Here is a 24,604-nt window from a genome sequence, read left to right on the forward strand (position 1 = left end):
CTCCGAAGGGGGGCGCTCTTGCATTGCTGCTTTGGATTGTGCGAGTCTCATGAACAATGTTCGTCTACGCGTCTCCTACTCTCTTGTATTCATTTCCCGGCAATATATTGACAAAAAGGTGGTTACCGAATGTGTCTGTGATGTACTAGACCGTACGTCTTGAAAACGATAAGATAGACAAATTATGATCATACCGGATTATTATTTCATACATCACCGACCTCTTTTCATTGAGAAATTTACATAATGATAGCCATGACTCAGTCACTGTTGGAGTTAATATTCTCCGTTTAGTATGTACATATTAACGATCAAGTAAGTCTTTAATGTACAACTTTTTCTCTACAACCGACTGGCGCTCTGAGAACGGTTTGACCGGGTGTCGTCGAAGTCGTCGTCCACGAAGGATGTCTCCTGTGAGGACTGCCCGTCGTCCGTGGCGTCCACGTGCACCTGGACCAGCTCGTACCCCTCGGGAACCAGGACGGAGGTGGGCCGACTGCCCTGCCGGCTACACGTGGAGGACCGTCTGGAAAGGTAATACAAGTAAGTAATCGGGTCGTTTTGATGTTTTTTTAAAGATCGGCATTAGAATGTATCTGTGTACCCGGTGTAACACCAGTTTGGCAGACACGCAGCTCTGCGGCAGCTAGTTATATTACACCGAACGACTTGTTACACCTTGCCTTTGAACATCTAGCTCTAAACGTTATCTAAAGCTGTCAAGTGAGCATGCCCCCATTGCACTTGGAGGCAGAAAGTTCCACTCTTAGATACTTCTAGGAAAAAATTAGTTTTTGAACACTTCAATCCTTATTTGATAACTTCAAGGCATGACTATTTCTTGTTCTTTTTGAGCTGGTATTGTGTACTTTAATAGTAGCAATACTTAGCTATGCTTACACATTCAATTTTGTGAGAAGTACAGGACAGATAGTGGATTCACCTAATGTCTGCAAAAAACATCTTTTAAAGGGGATGTTCGAAAATTCTTACCTTATCGACCCCACTCCTGGCATCGCCCTGTTGGCTGTCGGTACCGCCATGAGCCTTGTACCCGGCTGCGGGGTGTACTGCACCCGTCGGAACCTAGGGGGCGCTATCGGCGGGGTCAGAATCATCCCGTCGTACGGATTCATGTAATTCCTGACGGGGATGTAGCGTACTTTGGAAGACATGCTCCTGTGGTGGATCGCAATAACGGTCCCATTACATCAATTATTGACAGAGACGTTTGGAAAACGAATATCTTAAGATATGAATAAAACAATTATCTGGATGGCCTCGTACGAGATAATGCTTCTTAAGGTTTTCCAATTTTCAGAACTTAAGTTATCTATAATATAAGCTTGGAGCTATAATTTCATGCTATAAGGGACTACATTAAAGTAGTGAATGCTATATATATATGCTACTTGAAACGTCTGGCAGTTTTCAAAACCTACCCAGTTGCTTGGGTAACAATTTTCATGTGTATCTCATTACCTGGATGTCTAACCTTCATCGATGTATAGTTATCTATATAGTATATGCCAATAAAAAAAATAGACATTACGGATAATGAAATGGGCCGTTGGCAGGCTGAATTTAGTACGTACCGCGACATTGAATATTGGAAATGCTCGAATTCACCTGTTAAAAGGAATCCCGGTAAAGTTAGGCCGTGGCCCGGGGTTGTGGAAGCGCGGCGGCAGAGTGGACGCCCCTGACGGGACCCTGCCGTTAGGGATGGGGCCGGGGTGACTCGGCGTGCCCGGGTTGGCAGGCTTCCCCGCCGGGTTACCGCTGTTCGTCACCGCTCTTGCTGCGGGAGAGTCCTGGTTATTTTTATTTCCTGTTTACGGTTTCAGCGCAGGCAGACAGAAACGAACACACGTGGTTAGTTTTAGAACAGAAAGTTTTAATACACACAGCACAAGCAAGAACAGACTTCAAAAGAAAGGTCTGGTTTTCTCGAGTGCGAAGTTTAATTACCAATAAAGTACTGTGCAGCAAATAAAATATAGGGAAGGTTGTTACTATAAGCTGTTATGTGCAAACAACGGAAGAACTAGCGAAAGACTAGCTTAAGAAAGACAGACGCACGTACAGACATGACCAACGTACCCCATTTTTTCAGCGCCGGGCCCGCTAGCACAGGACAGGGAAATGCAAGCAAGGTAAGCAGGCTAATTGCTGATATTGCATGTAATATGTCAAAGAGTTTTCAAAGGTTTTGACATATTTCATGCATTTCAGCAATTTACCAATGCTCACCACTACGAATGTCTATAATGCTAGACAAGCCGCTACAAACATGAAGCTGCGATGTTTTAAACAACTATATAGTACAGAACAACAGGAAATGCACGAACGCTTGACGCCGCTAGGTGCGTCATTATACTAAAATCAGACACTGCATCAAAGGTAATAAACTGGAAAACGTCTTTCTAGGACTACGCAGATGTCATCAAAGAAGGGTTCGTCTATAGTTGGGGCATTAATTGACTCACTCGCTTACGTACTTTACAGCTTACGTAGAGTCAATAAGCTACACAAGAGAAAACAAAGACATCTGGACTTGACAAGGCTGGGTGATAATTACCTCGACTCAACAAAGGAGTAAAGTATGTTTCAAAATCCTATTGGGACTGTCGGAATAGGACGGAGTAATGTCATTATTACACTAGAACTGAGGAAAATATTCTGTTTTAAACTCACCAGCCGACATTTCAAACACTTTTCTCTTTCCTTCTGTTCTTTCCTGTGAAGACAGAAACAAAACAGACCAAGACGTTTCATCAAGAAGCAAAGAATAGGAGTAAACAGGCGTTATTCTATTGAGAATATTCTACGAGCTCGCGTGTGTAAGTCTAAATTTGGATATATGGCGCATGTTTATCTATCGGTTTCTTTTCATTTCAGAAAGCCATTCACACACAGGCATATCTATATAGGCCAGTCCTTGGTGCTGAACACCATCCACGCAGGCATATAGGCCTGTCCTTGGTGCTGAACACCATCCACACACAGGCATATAGGCCTGTCCTTGGTGCTGAACACCATCCGCGCAGGCATATAGGTCTGTCCTTGGTGCTGAACACCATCCACACACAGGCATATACGCCTGTCCTTGGTGCTGAACACCATCCACACACAGACATATAGGCCTGTCCTTGGTGCTGAACACCATCCTCACACAGGCATATAGGCCTGTCCTTGGTACTGAACACCATCCACACACAGGCATATAGGCCTGTCCTTGGTGCTGAACACCATCCTCACACAGGCATATAGGCCTGTCCTTGGTACTGAACACCATCCACACAAAGGTATACAGGCAGATCAAATATTTTTGGGTGTACTCACATATTCCAACTGCATTCTAAGATCGTTGTTTGCCTCCTTGTACGCGTGAACCATCGACTGGAGGTAATAGATAGCCATGCTGTAAGAAAAAGATGCAGCTATGGATGAGAGATAAGATGTTACTGGAACCACTCTTTTCATCCATGTGTCTTTTCGAATTTGATGAAGAAACTCAGCTGAAACATCATATTTACAGAAAGTTTGTTCACTTTTAGGACAATTTGTATCTGTATGATTCCTCTATAACCCATACTTCCTGTCATAAACTAAAGAATGTATATGGTGAGAAAAATAACGAACGTAGGTGAGTAGAATAAAAGCGAAAAATGACAGAGCTTTCCTTTCCTTATCAAGTTAATACATGTAGAACACTGCCGATATCAGTTTTCGCGAGCAAACTACACCCTCGGTACATCTTGCATAAAAAATCAAACACCCGACCTCTTACGTATCTGGCAGCTCAAGAATTTGGCTCAACACCGGGCCACCCCTACTCTTATATATGGCTGTAAACTAGCATAGACAGAGATCCATTAACCCCATGACCCACATACAGCCACTTCCCCGTGAGTAGTCCGTACTTACACCAGCAGCATGATGACAGGAATGATGACTCCGGCGGTACTCATGTAGCTCAGCACGATGGTGAACCAGCCCGGGAAACTGTTCTTCACCGTCTCTGAGATGATGTCAAACATCCGCCGGCGACCACTTAGGAAGAAAAAAGAAATAAAAATCAAGCAGTTACTTCCTGTAAATTCAAATGACATACATGTCAGGCCTTGTAAAAGGGGCAGAAATTACGTAGTCCCTTTGAATGATTTGTGGCAGGAATCGACTGGTTTTATGTTAAAAGTATATCACTTACACAAATCAAACAAGTAAACAATATCATACATTGAAAGAAACATCCTTGTCCATTTTGCGTTTTTCACTACGTATCAAATGATAGCAATTTGTTATTTTCCTAATATAGTACACATGGCATACATGGCATCAAGGTGATTTCAAGATCGACTCCACATTTGGAGATAGCAATGAAATAACAATGGTGTCCGTCCGAAGCCATGTGAATGATTGAAGTCCCCATTTACCGAAAAACCATTCATTGTGAGCGCCCTCATTCTGTCACCCCGCACAAGGGCTCTAATGGTGTTTGGTTTGTTTTAAGAGGTACATGTTCATTTCAATTGCTTCTTCAGTCCTCTAATCAGGATACAAAGATTGATGAGAAATGGATTAGGGAGGGACTCTTGTTTGTGACCTGTAAGTGACAGTCAAAACGTCGCGCTGGTGCTGAACACCACCCTCAAACATGAATATTGGTCTGTCCTTGGTACTGAATGCCATCCACACACAGTCAAATAGGCATGTCCTTGGTGCTGAACACCATCCACACACAGACATATAGGTCTGTCCTTGGTGCTGAACACCATCAACACACAGGCAAACAGACCTGTCCTTGGTGCTGAACGCCATCCACGCACAGGCATTCAGGCCTGTCCTTGGTGCTGAACGCCATCCACGTACAGGTTTATAGGCCTGTCCTTGGTGCTGAACACAATCCCCACAGGCATATAAGCCTGTCCTTGGTGCTGAACGCCATCCACACACAGGCATATAGGTATGTCTTTGGTACGGAACACCATCTACACTCAGGCATATAGGTCTGTCCTTGGTGCTGAAAACCATCCACACACAGACATACACGCCTGTCCTTGGTGCTGAACACCATCCATAAAAATGTATAATGGCCTATCCTTGGTGCTGAACACCATCCACACACAGGCATACAGGCCTGTCCCTGGTGCACCATCCACACACGTGCACATCCGCCCACAGGCAAACACACCTGTTGGTGGTGCTGAACGCCATCCACTCACATATACTGGGCCACAGTTCCACAGTTCTATAGTACTAAGTTGACAGGGTTTACCTAAACGGTCCACAGTTCCTGGAAGGTTCTATAGGACTAAGTTGAGTTTACCTAAACGGCCCACAGTTCCTGGAAGGTTCTATAGACACCATGACGTAGCCCGTTGGGAGCATGCTGAGAAACAGCATGATGAGCAGCAGGACGAAGTAGAAGTTGTTGGACCTGGAGGCGCGGAAGACCCGCTGGTGAGGCGTGTTGCACATGATGACTGCCCAGCTCCGGAAGTACATCAGGGCGATCAACTTCAGGACGTTCAGCAGAGGCAGGCAGGGGGAGAAGAACGCGCCCATCCTGTGAGTACACATGGAGATAAATGTCCATAAATATCCATCAGGTTGGTAAGTCACTGAGTAAAGAGACTATTTTTACACAACCAAGTGTTTTATTCACATGCAGCCGACGTTTGGGTGACCGTCTGTCACCTTCCTCAAGGCAATTCTGACTGGTTCACATTGCACTTGGGGATGCATCTATAGCAGCGACACCTGTGCTGCAGTACAATGTGAACCAGCCAGAATTGCCCTGAGGAAGGTGACAGACGGTCACCCAAACGTCGGATGTGAATAAAACACTTGGTTGTGTAAAAAGGGTCTCTTTACTCATGGAGACAAATGGTTTATTTTGCATGTGTTAGCGACAACCCAAATAGGCGTTTTGAACCATTGACTGCGGTGTCAGAAGGCTAAACGTGCCACGTCTTCATCAGTTGACTTCAAACTGGCATTTTTCCATACGCAGTTGGTTTCAGGTCATGGAATATGATACTAAGACACGACCGGTGTCTTAACTTGAGGCCAAGACGTGGCCATGCACGCATGATTATCAACATTAAGCTCAGATAGGGCATACTAAAAGGCCGACCTTTGCCAGCTATATACAGCAAGCCGGCTTCGCACGCACTCTTTAGTTCACGGTCAAGTGTACAGTAACTTCACAACGGCACGTTTGGCTCTAGTGTCGTTATCCCAGATGGGGTAACATAATTCGGAAAAATATCACTTCTACTCATGCATGAAATCAGCAATACGTGAAGAGAGGCTGTCAAAAGTATTGCTATTCCAATACTGTTCAAAATAAGTCTGTGGGTACTTATAATTGAGTTGGCTGAGACACAATTGTGTATTTGCTATATATTTGCTATATGTTTATAAAAAATTATAACTTACCATATCATCCCTTGATTGTAAATTAGATGTAGGACGTTCTCTGCTACGCCAAACTCACCGTATCCGGGCTAAACAAGAGACAAAACTTTAATCATTACCGATAGTGAAAATAAAGAGACATGGGTTGCATGTCTTAATTATTTCCATGAAGAAAATCAAGGAAGGGTTGGGACAAACCAATCCGTCTAAGCGTCGTAAATAAAAGATGAAGTAACACTTACCGGGAGGGTCTGAAGGGGTTATTGATGAGGCTTAATACTCACTATTCCCCCTTCTAGATCCCAGCACCAACAGTAGTTAGCAAACCTCACAAACAGCCCCCGCAGGAAGTCGAAAATCAGGGTGGTGACTACCGTGGCGATCATGTCAAACACGGACAGCTTGAACATTTCCTGTGGGGGGAGGGGGCGCTCAAAGACAACGTTAGTTGAAACAGCCTCCGAAATGTTAAAACAATAATACTGTGAGATTTTTGCCATCAGCTCTTGAAGCAATTTCAAGAAGTTCAGAAATGCAATAATCTACAGAGCTTTCCTCTACTTACATGGGACAAGTGTAAGTTCTAAGAGAAAAAAAGTCTGCTGATCCCAAATAGCTAGCAACGCAAATCAGACTTTTTTGTTTACTCGTACTGCTAAAGAAACGTAAACTTTTGAGAAGGTCCTAGAAGGTCCTTGTCGCAATGGAATGTTATCTCTCTTTATGCACAGCTTATTGTTCTAAGGACTGTCTCCACTACAAGGAAACATCGAGTGTTCTTCTATAGCTCACAGGTTAATCTCTATCTCTCCCACCTGTCCGACGATAGTCTCCCAGCATTGCTCCTTCACACCAGCTCTCGCCGTCAGGACGTCCACGAGGTCCGTCTGGTTCTTGTTGGACAGGATGTCCGTGATGACGTCCTGGATGTGCTCGGCGACCGTGACGTTCTGCTGCGTGGTGAGCGAGACGTTCATGGAAACGTGCTGAAGGGTTTCCAGCGCCGTCCGGGCTTTCCTAGCTTCTTCTGCCTTTACATGGATAGTCACAGCAGGCATTGGTATCCTGGCGGCCGGCGGCGCTTCAGTCAAACCAGGCTGGTCAACTCGGAGGTTGGTAACACTTCACAGTGTGGTGATGCACTGACTGGTGGAGTGAAGCTGATACCATCCACATACATGCATACGGGCCTGTCCTTGGTGCTGAACTTATGATTTGTTCCTAGATGTACCTCTAGCACGTTGAGTTCATGCGTTTTTGGTATTCACATTTCATATGTTGCTGGAATGCTTAAAATGGGCATGGTTTTGTGTAGTGAATGAAATTTCGATCTGGATACGTGTATAAAACTTAAAAAAAATACATAGTGTAGTTTCACAGAATGCTTATTGTACAGCTGTTGCTTTCGATTGTAGTACCACACTATATTGAATCATGCGATTGAACTGGATACATTTGAATTAAAGTCAATATCAAGTTTTGTTTATTGCTTTTCCTCTCCGATGCCCAATGTATTTACTTTCTCCGCATTGGGCTTATGCTTCATTGATGCTTCATGTGCAGTGGAAATAATATAAACGACACGACAGAAGTCTGGATATGGTATGTAATCTCCGAGTGGACCAGACGCTGGACGAATGAATCGGCGTTGACCGTTAGGCTACCAATCTCTGCTCTTTACATGTAACAAATTAGGGCCGTCCAACATCATCAGAAAAATTATACATCTTTAGCATTACATTTCTTTTATCTTAGTGTAAGATTGTCTATTCTATTAACATGATAATGTCGGACGGTCCTTTGTTAGGCGAAGAGAATATGAAGAAAAGCCGGACATGCCAGATGCGTTTGAGCTGAGAACGAGCAAAGCAGCTTCTGCATGCTGTAATAAGCTGTGCAAAATAGCCGCCATGCTCCGCATACCTTGCCATGATATATTAGTCCTGGGATGCTACAGTACAGGCTATGGGCAAAAGAAGAAAGGACAAGCGAAAAATCTAACCAGCCTCTACATAGTTAAGCAAATGTACTGCTACTAGCAAGTGCATTGCTATTTCTATAATTACCGTAGGTACAGAGCAACAACAAAACTTCACGGGATTGGATAGCAAGTAACGCTAAATGAGTCTAAAGTAGGCCAAACGTCAATGCATTGTCACATGTAGGAGCTAGCAAACACCGTGGATATTGCATGCATTGATTGATAGAGTCTTACGCTAACAGACGACTACTACTTTGTGTTTAGCAAGCAGCAACGTTGCTAGAATGTAGGATTCAATGGTTAGGCAACATCAGAACATCAAAAGTTAACCGAATCAAACTCCATATTTACACATATCTGACCTGCAATGGACAAAGAAATAATATAAAATATTACAACGGTCTAAGATTACTACTACTATCCAGATGAAAAATGTACAAAAATTGTCAACAATAGATAAAGTTGCTCGTACTACAACCTACCAGGTTATTGACTTTCTTGAAGAGTGCGATCATCAGTGTGTACAGGTTACCGAGGTTGAGCACCATGATCCTAAGTGTAAAGAAGATAAATCGTTACTCCTGAGTTGGAAATCCATATACACGTATCCTTCAATCGGTCGAACGGAAATTAACTCTACGGACCCAGATCGGTACTTTACGTGACGTATTCGGATATAGGTTGTGGATAATCCCTGTAATCCTCACGAACTGACTTTTGTCACGTTTGCTTTTTTCTTTCTTACAATCTACTACAGCTAGCACGTTTGGGTGCAAGGCTTGGCTTGTGAAGTCTATACGTCAAGCTTGACGTCTGTACATGTTATCCTTGTACATCCTCCATAACTGATGTCGACAGTGGTTCTCGAAGGAAATACAGAAGGAACATTGATCCACAGACGACAGGCCAGGTCAATACTACACCATGTGAACTCATATCTTAGATGACTTGCTTTGCCATTTGCAATCCATCACTTGAGCTGCAGTAACAGGTACGGGATTAGCCTTACACTGTAGTCCTATTTATCACGGATAGCCCGACACCGTTGTGAACATTAGCATCATTTGTTATGACGGGGCCGAAGTGATAGGTTCGTTGTATGAAGCTTTTTTTTTACTTCCTATTACCAATATGGAGTTAAAATGCTATTTCGAAGAAAGCATCACCAGTCAACTATCTTTCAGCCTTCGTTCTTCAATATGTGTATTTTTTTAGAAATATACCATTCAGCCAGCCCCAAGTACTAGTAGCTGTAATTTTCCTATTGAAGGGAATAATCTTATGAAGGTTTCATTCACTTCTTTGAGGTAGAACTTCTGTTTTTTCTTTAGGCTGTACTTTCTAACTTGATTGCTCCCACGGGCGTGTATGTAGTGATACTGAGATCCTGAGATATGGTATCGGAGGCAGGCAGCTTAACAATCCTTCAGATTAAGTATCGATGACTCAACAAAGCCCCTCACGTTCATAAGGGTCAATATCTCCTCAAGCTTCCAAGGACATGATTAAGTCTCCAAGGTCACTGTTGTCGCCATGAAATAATCAATCAGGCGGAAAAACAGTGTTACAACTTTTCTCCCCAGCTACAATTTTGGGTGGCCCAAGAGTAGTTTGAATTATGCTCAATTCTATTTCACATAAAGATAGCGATGATACATGATTCATATGCTTTTTTGGCTTCAATTGCTATTACTACTATATTACTATTGTTACGTTATTAGCTATAGTAACGTTTTACCAGGTTTCAAAGATGAGTTGATGAACCCTATTCACAGTCGACGGATGTGACAGAATACAATTTTCTTACTCTCACTCTAAAGGGGGGCTGCACCAGAACAGCGATAATGAAATATCCCTCACGTTTTATATCGATATGTTTTATTTATACAGCATTTTTAAAAGCTCTTTATAGCCTGATTGTTAGGTATTAACAGACGATCAACAACTCCCAGCCTACCAAACACTCTCCTGGGATGTTAGATCTCCCCTCACCATATGGGCATAGCTTCAGATGAATGTACCTCACAGACAGCTCTAGTAAATCAGCTACTTTTAAAAGCAGTCTGGGCATTGAAGAAAGCATAAAGCTGCCAGAGATAGAAATATCACACTAGCATTAAGTAATTCGAGCATTATCTTTCAGGCTCAGACGACAGACTGATAGCACATTAGGTGATGAGTATTACTTTACGCAAGGGTGTCGCTTCGACGTTTCCATCAGTCTTGATACGGAGTGCGAACAGTTGAAGTTTGTTTTCTTGGAAACGAATGTGTTAAAGCTAGCCTCCTGTGCAGGCTTCCGGGCGGGTGGGAGTTTTAATACTGGGTTTTGTAGAATTTTTAACGCATTCTTTTGTCGGCCATCCTACAACCAGACGCCGTGGCGGGTACAGCACGTCGGCAGAACGTACTGCGCCTGCGCAGAACCCCGTATTTTCGCGTTTTTCGTTGGGTTTTTGGTCAACGTAGCATCAGAATTTTGCCTGTTGCAGAGGATATTCTTTCCGACATAACATTTGGAAACTACTGTCGAAATGCTAACCTTATATGAGCGAATACAACCTTATATGAGTCATTCTGCCGAAATGCTATGTGCAATACATTACGGGTTTCGCGCAGGTGCAGTACGTTCTGCCGACGTGCTGGCGGGTACAAACCTTCTCTGGGCGGCTGGTTGTAAGGCCGGCAAAAGAACGCGTTACAAATTCTACAACACGCAGTATCAAAACTCCCGCCCGCCCGGAGGCCTGCACAGGAGGCTATATTGGATCCATACCTCGCCAGCTGCCACCGTAACATGGTTCGTGGATGGTACTTCTCCATCTGACCAATCAGGTCGAAGAACACAGGGAAGACCATGGTGATGATTGACACCACCATGGACACCTGGGCGGGGAGAGAGACATCGTTATCGTGTGGGGTCAAGGTTTCTGTCAGAGTCATCGCGGCGTGTTATAGAAAAACATGACTGAGACATCTGTCATCAGAGTTCTGAGACTGTATGAACGAAGCTGCCATTTGCTACGCTACATCTTACTTTCTATGTAAAGACGAGGTACATGAATGTAAAATCTGCGTATATTTGGGAAATATGATGTCAATGTAAGTTGGATGCCATGTCGTATAATGTTGTCGAACCTCACTATCTTTAATATCACACTTTGAAACGTTTTCATGAAACATTTACACAGCTCCAGTAGTTAGTATTAACAGTGCACTATTTACGTGCAATATAATGACGCAATTTTCTGTGAAAAGAGATATAAGTAGATATTTGGCAGAGTTAATGAAGACGATACGATAGGCAAAGATTACATGATAGGGCTATCTGTAGCGAGAAGATGTCAGTAGTTCTCTCTGACCTCGTTCTGTTCCCACCATGACAGAGAGACGGGGTCCATCTTCTCGAACTGCTCGGACCTCTCCACCACCAGCTGGATCGCGTACCCGCTCCCGGCCAGCAGGGTGATGATCAGGAAGTTCGCCAGGATCCTCAGCAGGATCGAGATGTATCTACGGGAGATGTAGGAATGAGGACTGTCGGGCTCTGATGAACAAGATGTATTAAAGTGTCTATTATTCATTGAAAACGGACTTTTAACGTTTTACGATCAACTGTGTAGCTATGACAGATCAACTACAAAGGTTCCATTAAGATTCATCAAACTGAAATTAAAAATAGGGAAGTTGACAAACAAGACAAACTACCCATTGCAAATACTGTTGTTTAGTAAAGGTTCAACAAAAAGGTCTGAGTTAGTGTTTTTAAGCGTGTATTTTTAAGCGAATCTACCAGCATGTAAGTGTAAATGTAAACATTTGGTAAGTAGGTTTTATCACTCACTTTTCCTTCTTGCTGGTTATGAGATACGAAAAACGAGAGCACAGGTTAGTAGAGTTAGAGGTAGTTAGAACTAGTACTGATAAACAATACATGACATGTTATCATCTAGCTTACAAGATAAACCACATTATTGTTACATAGTAAATACAAAAAGATATGCTACGTTTACGGAATCTAAGGAAGTATATCTATACAGAACGTCAGTTTAAGGTCAGTTGGAAGTACCTTTTTTCAACTCGACACTTTTCCTCTTCTTCAATTATTGCTTCCTATAGGGAAAAGGGGAAAAGACATGTCAACAATTGCTACCCAGTTCACCTTGTTAAACAAATGAGTTAATGTACCAGTTCCTTACCCTGAGTCCGGTGGTTATTGCGGCAAACTTGTTGTCGGCCGTCTCTTGTTGGCCGATCAGGGAGTCCCACCCGCAGAAAACTTTCCAACAGAAGGTGAACTGGTCTTCGCCGGTAGACAGCTTGCTCTGACGAGAGTTGTCTGCCATTCTAGGAAGAAGAAACATGAAGAAGAAACAGATTTGTCGTTCAGAATCATAGCTTGGTAAACAATTTCTACAGGCCATTTACATCAGGGCCCATCACCCTTCACTCAACCGCGACGGGGGCCGACATCATCTACCTTTGACCCCGTGTTGACGTCACACTTCAGGAAGCCACATGACAAGCCTTACTGGGTCAGTCTACTGAGGAAGACCAGTGTGACTGGTCGAATGCTCTAGGTGAGAGAACATCTTTGTGTTGGATCTAAAGTTAAAACTATGTCTACAAGTGTTTTGCAGGCCCCAGTCCATTGGATTTTTTTCAGACCATGACAGACGATCTTTATGATTCAAATCAGGCGGCGAATCACGCACTGTTGGAATACCGTACATGAAAGATAGAGACGGTTCTCACTTTCTAAGAATGACTGCAAAACTGTAAACAAAACTTCCAATCCCGACCATGAAGTACGCCAGTGGTAGCTGGTACCCGCCTTTTCCTAAGTACCTCCGGTCGCTGTAGTATCCGTAGAACAACACGGAGTGCTTGAGGTAGCCCTGGAGAAAGGCAATATGCCAGTTGGTGCATTTGGAACTATGCTTTGTGACAACGCACCTGATCACAGGCCGCAATTAATGGTATCTTATTACAAAAGTTCTTTTAACAATGCAATCAAAGTCATAACAAAGGGTTGGTACGAGTATGACAAAATAAAGACTCACGCCGAAGTCCCAGACAGTAGCGATGTGCTGTGCCCTGTCCAACTCCGGCTCTGGGACGGTTTTTCTGGGTACGGAGCCGTACGGGAGGCCGACGATCATCTGTAGAAATGGCAGGAATTACAGTTTCAGGAATGCGGATTTTCAATCATGTAAAACGTCATGCTAGCTGATATGAGTTCACTGTGTTAATGGCACATAGAATGCCTTCTAAGTAATTGCCACATTGTTTATTGTTTATTTGCCCATATGTACAACAAAATACATAATCAGCCAAAGTTATTTCCGCCAAGAAGTTCCAATTCCCGTAGACACTACAGTTTAGGTTTACGCGTACTGCGCTTGTCTTCGACTTCATTTCTTCATAGCTCCCTTCAGGGACGAGCCATAAATTGAAAATCGCCGGTCCTCGTTACCTCTGAGTCTTTGTTAGTCCGTCTTTGGGGAATTTTGACTCAATCGTCGCTTCTGCTGATGAATCCTCTGCGGTTTGAACGATGTAAACTGAGAGCGCGTAAACTGCAATGTTAACACTTCGTGAATATACTCCACTGAACTTGAAAATTAGCTGTGTCCCCCGCCCCCTCTCTTATTTGTGCGACTTTGTAATGGGAATTGGACGTCCGCCAAGCGACGGTCACATAAGAATGAAAAAGGTGGAGATACAGTTGTAAGTTCTCGGCTATATTTTTCTTAATTTAAGACGCAATTCTAGGATGAGTTGTGGTCACTATCTGGTTCTCAAATATTCAATTTGGAAGAAGAAATATTGATTTTTCAGTACTTCAGTGCTTCCGCGGTGAACTATGTGTTTGGAACAATATGCATACTTTAAATTTTGCATGGCTGGAGTAAAGGTTCGTATTTCGTCAATGCCATACTCGTAAAATTGACCTATTCTCAGACTGGTCAGGGCATCATTTACTAGGTGTTACAGCACAAAAGGTTATTGTGTTGTGGGGTGATATAGTGACTTCGTTATGTACATAGGTTAGGGGTCCTTTATACAAAGCCACTTCAAAATTGAAATGGTGAATTTTACACTCACATTGTTGTGATCTATCGTGTATCACACTGTTGAAAGGTTTCGTCAAAAGCAGGTAGGAAAACAGTGCATTTTGTGGCAAAAAAAATTATAATCAGAGCATCAGCGCAACCGAACCTCCTTGCACAATCTAAATCCTTTCGCAATCTTGATATAACAAAAAGTCAATGAAATGACATCTATAAATTAATAATTTAAGTGATTGTTTACCAAATGGGTATAATCGTAAACTTTTCAAGTCAAAGGTCAACAAACATCTGTCCTCACTGTCTAGTTCAGTAGCCCAAAATATTGCACTTAAAAGCCTTGTTTTCTGGTGAATATGAAGTATATAAAAATGCCTTCATGTTCCTACATCTATCTCTTGTGATACATAGTCAGGTCTGTGTTATATGTTGCCGAGTGTTCCTATTGCTTTACAATTATCTGCACGGAGTATGCACGATTATTGAACAAACCGCTAATGTTGCATAAAGTCTCGATGATTCACTTCAGCAACTCCTTCCCTCTGATACAGAATACCTGAGTCTCCAGTTACAGGTTGTACGGTTTCCTGACAGAGACCATGCGTGTTTTCCCTGGGTGATTATGGCATGAATCTTCCTGGGATTATTAATGTCCACACGCGCCCCTGACCGCCGAGGCATGTTATCTACCTACACTCTGTATCCGCGGACGTGATAAATACATTCAATCACACGCTTTACGACTCCCTACGTGGTCGGGCACAGCACCTGCATCTGACATGATCATTTCGTCCACAAACGTACATATAGAGAGCGTGTTTCTTTGTAATAAATGTACAAATCTTCAGACACTGGGGTACCTGAGTCAGACAGTAATACGTGCTATATTGTGCTGTAAACTTCATAGAATATCGTGTGGATTTTGTCCCAGATTTTACAACAAAAAGTGATGTGCACTTCATAGACAGACAAAACTACTTCATATTCGTATTAAGTAATACGGACAAATCCACATTTTGTATTAGTTTGGACAAACAATCAACATCCATCTTACAGAATCATTCTTGTTTTCACACTTGTATATGCTGCAACGTGGTATTTGTAAACTCTACCTTTTTTGTGTGCGACTTGTGCGAGCTTAGCAAATGTGCACAGTAAATATCTTCATTTATCAATTTATACATAAACCTTGACATCATCGATAGAAAAGAAACTCTGATGGCTATTCACATTGTCTGAAGTTTTCCTCTAAGTCTGCCTTCGTTATCATGTCTATCGTCTCCTTGTCACATCAATGATTTAAGTTTATGAATAAGTCTTTTCTTGCCAAGAGCCTTCAAGACGCCATGGAAATGGCCTCTACTCAAACCCACCACACTGATGTATCCTCAAGGGTGTGAAACCCCCAAACTGTCGACGCTAAACTAATTAGTGCACTTGTTCCCTCCTGTCTTACGTTTCAGCCCCTCGGTAATCTGTCCGACGCAGCGCGAATGGATCATATTGTAGCCATTATTCGCGTCATATCACAATAGCAGGGACGTGGCGCCATAGGCGGGTTCCAATTTCATACCGCGGCTCTCCATTGGTGTAACGGGACCGTTTAAGTGAGATGAATCCGCAATCGTGACCGTTAATTTGTGCGTGAGATGGATGGTTATAGCCGGCCCTCTAACGGCGGGTGTCCTGAGCCATTTCACATCAATCTCTCCTGTAAAAACGTTTGCCGAGAGAGCACATCAGCCTAAAATGCACCAATAACAATGAAACATTCAACAATGATTAGCGATTCATTGGCGGTGGGTTGTACCACGGACGTAAACTGAAATAGAGCTTACGTAACGAACGGCCAAATACCTAATTCATCGCCCGACACCTGGGATAGAGAAGTGGGGGGGGGGGAGAGAAGTGGGGGGGGGCATTAGAACCACAGGAAAAGTTACGTTCAATTGGCCACAGCAACACTCCCCTGCTTGTATTGAAACTTACTACTTATATATAGAAACAGGCAGATACTATAACATAGCCCTTGACAAAAAGTCTTGTCCATTTTGTCCAAAGTAAAGTGAGGACAGGTTTGTAGGCTTGGAGAATAAGGATGACCTACCTCAGGGAGAACGACGAAGGACATGGTGACGATGGACAGGACGATGTTGATCCAGAACAACCAGCGGAGGAAGATGAAGTAGGAGGCGACAACAGAGCCGAAGTAACCTGTGGACACACATAGTCTTACTCGTATCAATGTAGCCAACACCAACTGCGTTGCAACTGGGTGCTAACTGTATGCTAAGGCATTTCTGAGATGTTAGACAACACATATTTTTACACAGAAAACGTAGTAAGGTATCTAAAGATGACATTCAATGAGGAAGCCTAAAGAAGCGGGCAGAATACTATGTTTTACCAATAGCCCTTCTTGCAAAACGTATAATATAGATGCTCATTGAACATGATGCTCAATTGTTTGAGGTCTAGATTTCGTTGCCTCAATGTGTACTATACACGGGCACATATGTCTTACTTTCACAGTTTGGATGCTATTCGAAACAGCCAACACATCTTCTTGGTCGATTCCAACACTTGACACAAGTCTCCCCTATAAACGAAATCCAAACCTAGTATCTTCTGCTTTTGTGTCCGATTCCATTGGTATTGGCAACCCCATATAACTTGTATTGGCTAACATCTAGGTTAGAGGAAATGGACTTCGTTTGCTGCTCTGTCTTACTGTTATCTTCACGTCCGTTTGTAGAGATGCCGATAAACTCAGGAAATACAATCTGTCAACTAAAGGAGACTCTGCCAAGCTATTGCGCGACTTAGCTTCGGGTATTGGGGTGGAATCTTCTTTACGATAAGTACATTTGATGTGATCTCCTTCATCCTTGTTTCCCTAGATGTCACATGGATTGGTATTGGAAGCTTTAAAGGCTTAACTCTCTTTAATTAGATTTGTTTTCAAGTCATGGGGCACAACGTGTACTATCTGAATCTCCAATTATACTAAATGGAAAAAAAGATACAAAAATACCATCATTGTCTAACAGGAACATACGCTTTTAAGTAATAGGTTTTTAAAAACTTGAAAGGGAAAATTCTAGTAAGCCTTTCCATATTTCTTTCTAAGAAAACAACTTGCCTGTCACCCTCCCCTCTCACAACCCAGTGCACACTACAATCGCTTTCCCTTCCACTTCTATTAATAACTGCAAAAATGATGGACTGTTTCCGTTCAGTCATTTAGCAATTGTCCTGATAGTCATCGTAAGAAATCACTCTGTCAAAACTGGAGAGACAACCCATCTGTTTTTAAGATGAATGCACAAAGAAGTACAGAAGTGCATTGCTCGATGAATGAATAAACGCCAAACTCATACCGGCTGCTAAGACTTTAAAACTTGAATTTATTTGAATTTACTAGTGGTGACCAACCTCTGCTATAGCTGTGAAAAGGTTATATCTCCTCTGGGGGGGACAATTTCCTACCATTTCTGTGAAGTGATATAGAAACTTTACGACAATGGTCCTTGTTTGCCAACTGTTAATTGCCAATTATGGCATATTCTCTCCCTTTGGGATGATTTTACGAAGGGCTGGTAGTAACATATCGTTCTGCAGAAAGTTTATCGTTACTGTGGTGCGTGTATTGAAAGAAGGGAGATTTTGTAGGAAAAAAATAGAGCCAGTGCAAGTATGTTATTCATAACGTCACACTCATGTGGCATGATAGGTTAAACCACCACAGAAACCTCTGTGATCCTCCTCTTGGCAAGTCAATCCTCCCCTGTACTAACCATATGTGTTTTACGCGTTTAGTACACCCTGGAGTGTAACAAAAAGTGCTACAGATTTGTCCTTTATAGTTGTGGTTTACAGCGGTCAGTTCGAGATCCCTCCAGTATTGATGCCCTGACGGTAAAACTGGAGAGGTGCGTGAGACCTCACCACCGTTACGACCTGGAGTCCTGACACCAATCTGCATAATTCATCCTGACTCCGGCCGGCATCGATCGACTGTGGCTCCAGTGTTTTATGTGGATTAGGGTTAGAAAAGGCCAAAATTGTGTGTGTGTAGTGGGTGACGAGCTACGTTCTTTATCAGTAATCATATCACACATTCTAGTATATGATCCTATGAACCTCATACGATCAAAAGGAACAGACATTGCTAATGTGTGTTCACTACAGATTAGCACAATAGATTTCAACAGGCTCAATGCTCTGTTCAAATGCAACATGTACAACTCTGCAGCTGGCAATGCAAAGATAGGTAAATACATAAAAGACTGTTTTGTTATTAGAAAAAATGCCGAAACTCCTGATTAGCCCTAATTGATTGTACACAGTATTATCTCTTGATGTTCAGTAATAATGATGTTAATTTTCATTCTATGCCCTTTCTTTCTGTACTATGTTCAGTAGTTGTTACCAGACATTGTACCTTGTACAATTGTCGTGCAATAAAGTTTTGTTCGATTCTATTCTATGTATATGTACTTACTTTCTATCATTTTGATCCGAGTTTCCCATGGTATGAAAAACGATGCAAAGTTGGCCAGCTCTCGCTTCACTTTCCTCCATATCTAGAATTGATAACAAACAATATTTTGATTGAAAAATTAATCTTTCCTTATGATATCTAGCAAAGGATGCACTTGTCTTTGTCTAGTGCTTTGTGATATGTATAATTCAAGTTTCTATCTTGCATATACAGGAACGAGTATGACATTATTGCGTTAAGTCATATTATTACTCTATACTTACCCTTTCTGTCGCTTCTTGGTAGCCCCTTTTCTTAGACAGTTTGCCCTCGTACCTAGATAGATAGTCTTGTGCCATCCTGCAACATAACATTTATAACAACATAACAAAAGATAACGTATCTAACTTGACTAATATGATATTATATAGTCATTCACACAACGCATTCGTCATTTATTGTATTGTTTCTTTCAGTGAATCAGTCCATGTATACAGAACTAATGAAACGAGATTTGTTCATGATCCCGAGTAAGAGAAATTGACCAGAGAGGTGGTGACACAACGATTTTTATTTCTAACAACTCTTCAAATGTGCCCCGTAGTTCAAGAAGTGACATCCCTCGATGTCCTGGAAGATCAGAAACAATCAGACAAGTGATTTGTCAGGCTAGAAGGGTAGGAACTTAAACTAGGTCAGGTCTTCAGATTGTAGAATGATTAAACTCAGGTAACGCCGAAGGGAACCATTGTGAAAACAAAAATCAATACAATGGAGACGGTTTGGGGGAAACATGAGCTAAACAAATACACAATTCATTAAACCTCATTCTCAATAATTAGTAGTACCCTATGGGCAATCTATTGATATTCGTTGCTTGTGACAATATTTTTGTGATCATAGAACGTACCTGGCAAATTCAGCGTCCTGATTATTGTTACCCAACTAGTAGGGTTAAAGAGTTCATGAACAACTATGAAAGGGGTGGTAGTGTCACGGAAATGTATGTGTCATTAGAAGACAGACGAAAAATGTCCAGACTATGTATGATGTACAAAATGACAACTGGTAGACGTACCAACTACTAAGTACCCAATACCAGCTCAGAAAAGAAATATTCATGCCTTCAAGTGTCAGAGTTATCAACCAACAACTGAGATGTTCAAAAACTCATTCTTCAGAGCGAAAAGAAAGTAGCCAGAAGAATGTTTGGGTTGATATGTACGTGCACGTGGTACCTTAGACAGCGGATTTTCTTCTTCATTCTCCACGGCTGTTTCCTTATGGAAGAGATGATCTCTTTCTGCCTCTCGATGTTTATCAGAATTTGCTCCTCGGTCGCGTCTTCATCGTCAGTAGGCATGAGGAAGTCATCGTCATCTCTGGAAGATACGTCAGAATGTGAAATTATCATAGACGTTGATCTGTGTCGGTAGTTCGATGCCGAACTTTATTCCAACATAAGCTTAAGGGTACACAAGAATCATATTTGCAACGACCACTGTCGCCTTCATCAGGATAGGAAATTACCAATCACTTGAAGTTCTTCCCACAGTATATGGTGTACAAGGCGGTGCAAATCTCCGTTTCTGTGGCCCCTTGGGCCACACAGTTGTGCAAGCACTACGGCGGGGGGAGAAGGGGAGTTAGGCTGTGGGTAGTGGTGTTTGTTTAACAACCATACACTATGTCATGTGTGCTTGGTATTAAGTAAATAAAATGAAAATACAATATGAACGTTACTTTTTGTGTGTAGCTGAGCTGTAGCTATGCTACTGGAAGAGACGGGAACTATACAAAATGAAACATATGAGTTCTATCTAAATGATAATCTTTAGTTTGTGTGCGACATGGTGTGGTGTGGCGTCATTATTTAAATTTAATGCAGTATGTTAGGTAAAACACAGGCAGTTCGAAAATATTTAACCCACACGAGGTGATTTTACTTGCTTCTCCTGTGAGCACATCAATTTTTGTTCTTATCAAGCGCAGAGAAGTAGCTATGGTTTAACAAACTCCATATAATGATATGCTATGGTGTGTTGTTGAAGTATTGAGAGTCGATTTGATGCTCAAGCATTCAAGACATGCACAGGAACCATTTCCTACAAAACCTAGCGTTACCTGCACATTTGGTGTCGTGTTCTTAATAAACCATACAGCCCATCTGCTGAACAAAGCATTAAATTAGACGCGAGTATGATCCGCCTACGCTTGTAGATGTTTACATCAGTGTACGGAAGTTCTGTTCTTGGTGTATCTTTCTGTATGTATGTCTCTCTGTTTGTTTGTTTGTTTGTTTGTATTTTCGTAGTCAATGGTCCCAGAAAAGGTTGTCTGCCAAAATCTTGTCTTCCTGCAATAATGTGCATGTCTGTTGCCTTCTGAGAGTCATTAGGCCTGGAAAATGCACAAACAGACTGATCAGGGAGAAATTCACAATAATGTTTAAAACAAGAAATTTCCCAAAATGCTACATATCTCACGGAGGAACGAGATCTTCGATTTCTTGTTTTAAGTTTGCCTCGTGGGAACTCTATTTCCTATGGAGACAACGCCGCGCATTAAGGAGAGACCTGTGGAATCCGCCCATTATCCCATCATTTGTCGCTTTGCAATCTTTGTATAAATTGGATTCCGCCGCGCTTGGGCGACATAGCAACAAATTCAGGGCAGACCCTACACTGGCGACTTCAGGGTCTGCCGAGCTTTATCAGCGCGTCTGGGAGTACTTCCGAAAAGCATGTTTTGTGCCAGAGCATCATGCCGATTTGTTTTGTACAAAATAGCAAGTTTTTGGTGCCTAAAAATAACATCTCAAGACAGAAAAATCGATATGTTGTGACGTATCACACGACACTGCATGTACGGAAGGTGATACCAATTAACACCATACAGGACACTAGGAAACTGATAAAATACATGTACCCGATTACTGCATCTAAATATGAGACTTAAACTTAACAAAATCATACTCTTCACCATGTTACCTTCTTTATATTGCGTACAGTATTGTTCAGTTATCATCCCATTGTTGCACAGAAGATGGTTCATAACCAGTCCAGCAACACAAACATCAGCACCTTGGCCAGAACCATTACTGAACTAAGAGCGACGCCATAGATCTACATAACGTATACTAGTATAACGTTCGTCACATTTCAGACACGTAGTTACCACCAGACCTTTGCCACCGCTGTGACCGCTCTAGACCTCGGAAGGTATCCTGTTAGTTCTCTAAAGAAACATACAGATCAGTATTGATGGGGCTATATTTAGTCCACTGGTAGCTTATTTATCCATCTGTTTATTCACTAAGTCGTTTTATGTATCTACTTATGATAGTCATGGGATTCATGGATAATATCTCACGTTACGGGGTCAATCTAACCTATCGTTCCGCTAACCAACAGCTAGAAGACATATGCATTATCTTTATAAGTAGATGTTAGAAATCCTAAGTGCTGATATGTGATTATTAAGCGATCTTATTTTTCGGTCTACTTAAGTATTTCAAGGTGAGTTGATATTCTTCGGGCATAGCTACCGTCTTGAGATTGCCGGGAGGCCTTGACAGGTGTGTTTTCTTTATCTCTCCCCTGATGAAACGTGAAGTCCACGAACAAAAGACAGCAGCGACAATTAATGAGCCGGATTAAACAGCTTGCCTGTTACAGGCATCATTTGACTTGAAAAGCACTAAAAATCCCAGCCAAGCTGTTCCAACAGGATTTCATTAGCTGGGACTTTGCAAGGCGCATCAGGGTTTCCGGGTGTAGAATTTCATCCTGAAAGATCCGACCTAATTCGGCCTATCTGTGCTACATTATACATTCTGTAGGGGATCGATGCCTTAAGTTTCAACCATCTGTTCGATGTGGCGCCAAGGGCACGGCTTTCTTTATGATGACAAGTTGTATCGTTTGACAGATTATAGTTCATATGGGCCATGATGATAGCTCTATTCTTTGCGGTGCTATAGAATTATTATGCATATTCAGATCTAACACGGGACATCTGAATCTACTGCAAACGTTCTGTTTAAATGCTTCCAAAACTGCACAACAAAATGCGACCAAACGTATTCTTACCACCCGTGGAAGAGTTATGTGCCTTATTTCCTTCAACGTAAAACAGGAAGCGTTTGGAGAAATAGGCAAACGAACGGAGAACGTGCGAGTTGCCACGGGGATATCAATTATCTTTTATACCACTCTCCTATAACTGTCTGGTATATCAGTCCGATTCCAGCGTATGGTAGATATAAAAGAATTCCATAAAAATGCCGATTGTCAATTTTGATGACATTGAAAGCGTACAGACAATGGAAAATCGCAATAAAAAGGAAATAAAATTTTTGCACTGCATTGTACTGCATTGCATTGAGTTGTGATAGAACCCCATAAAGACAACTGTTTCGGCGAGTCCATTCACAGTTGATTAATGCCCGTAGTAAGGATGTTTACACAAGAGGATCGGGTTCAAAGCACCAGCCATGGTGCTGAAAGATTTGTAGCTCTGCAAAAATCATAAAAAGCAGCGTACCTGACGTTGTCGTCATTGCCGAACTTTCTCCGCAGATATTCCAGGTTCTCCCGCCGGCATGCCCGGGCTGACATCGCCTCCTGCCCGGGGTACTTGTGGTCTAAGGTCCGCACGTTCATCCCCAGTCCGTACAGAACAGGCATTTTCCCCAACTTCCTATCTCACCAACGATTCAGACGGAAAACATAGAGCACTGCGGCTTGAAGCGGGTCTTCCAGTCTCCAAAACTGTGTCGCGCCTCCTGAAAACCGAAGATCCCCGCTGCTAATGATCAATCAGGACGGAGTAAAGCAGGGCGACAAGCCCGAGCGAAGACCAAGTACGGGTGTCTTCACGCTATCGGAGTCTGCGGCAGAACCAGTCGGCTCGAAACCAATGGAATCGCAATCCAGACTTGTGCAGCTCGCTTGAACAAGACGGATGGGGATAATCCATCTATTGACATAAGGAGGGTGTCTGGGCTACATTCGGGGAAACTCACCACCCTAGGAGTCATCCATCCATTAGACACCACCGTATCTTCAACATATACCCCAGGTATTTGACCCAAAACGTTGGTTGCACTCCAAACGTTGAAAAATATGTTTTTAATCTCGTTTTGCAAAGATTGAAAGTTTGCAGTTTCGCAAAGTGCGGCATTACACTTTATGGCCATAATCACGGGGTATATTGGAGGTCGTATTTCCCTCTTTATATAGCGGTGTAATAGGCTTTTATAGCAGGCTTAGGTGGCACAAGTGGGAATATATATTCCAGACTAAATTGCAAACCATTAACCCAGGTATTGTTATCCCCATTCAATTTTTATAATAATTTACAGCATTACTTCCATTTTAACTTACGAAAACTGCACAGGGTCAAGTGGGTATGTTCAAATGTCACGTTAACGACATACCAAGAAAATGGCAAAAAGGTATTGGCGTACAATGTTGTCTTTAATTGTCAGTTGGAGTTGTTTTTTCTTTGACAGTTGCTGAATTGACAATAATGACAGAGACTGAGAAAGAACCATAGTTTGTATGAAATTAATGGTGAAATAAATAATAACTAAAATAATGAAATTCTATCAAAACTCGTTTTATCAAATGACCGTAT

The 24,604-nt window shown here is 42.3% G+C and overlaps 1 protein-coding gene across 1 annotated transcript; it reads right to left on the reverse strand.

Annotated features, from left to right (window-relative positions):
- LOC109465938 (transmembrane channel-like protein 3) lies at positions 1–23,652 on the reverse strand. The gene is made up of 20 exons (XM_019763424.1): positions 23,510–23,652; positions 20,203–20,346; positions 19,249–19,324; positions 18,986–19,067; positions 16,589–16,695; positions 13,474–13,572; positions 13,166–13,308; positions 12,610–12,757; positions 11,202–11,296; positions 8,893–8,962; positions 7,245–7,382; positions 6,714–6,842; positions 6,451–6,518; positions 5,336–5,575; positions 3,934–4,059; positions 3,349–3,427; positions 2,701–2,743; positions 1,633–1,834; positions 997–1,182; positions 1–529 (listed from the first exon to the last, which is right to left on the reverse strand). Exons 1-20 carry the CDS (start codon positions 23,650–23,652, stop codon positions 343–345), a joined length of 2,505 nt encoding a protein of 834 aa, XP_019618983.1. The 3' UTR covers positions 1–342.
- Positions 23,653–24,604: the final 952 nt, after the last annotated feature.

This window comes from Branchiostoma belcheri, unplaced genomic scaffold, assembly GCF_001625305.1.
Source record: "Branchiostoma belcheri isolate BF01 breed outbred unplaced genomic scaffold, Haploidv18h27 scaffold16, whole genome shotgun sequence".
Classification (NCBI taxonomy): Eukaryota; Metazoa; Chordata; class Leptocardii; order Amphioxiformes; family Branchiostomatidae; genus Branchiostoma; species Branchiostoma belcheri.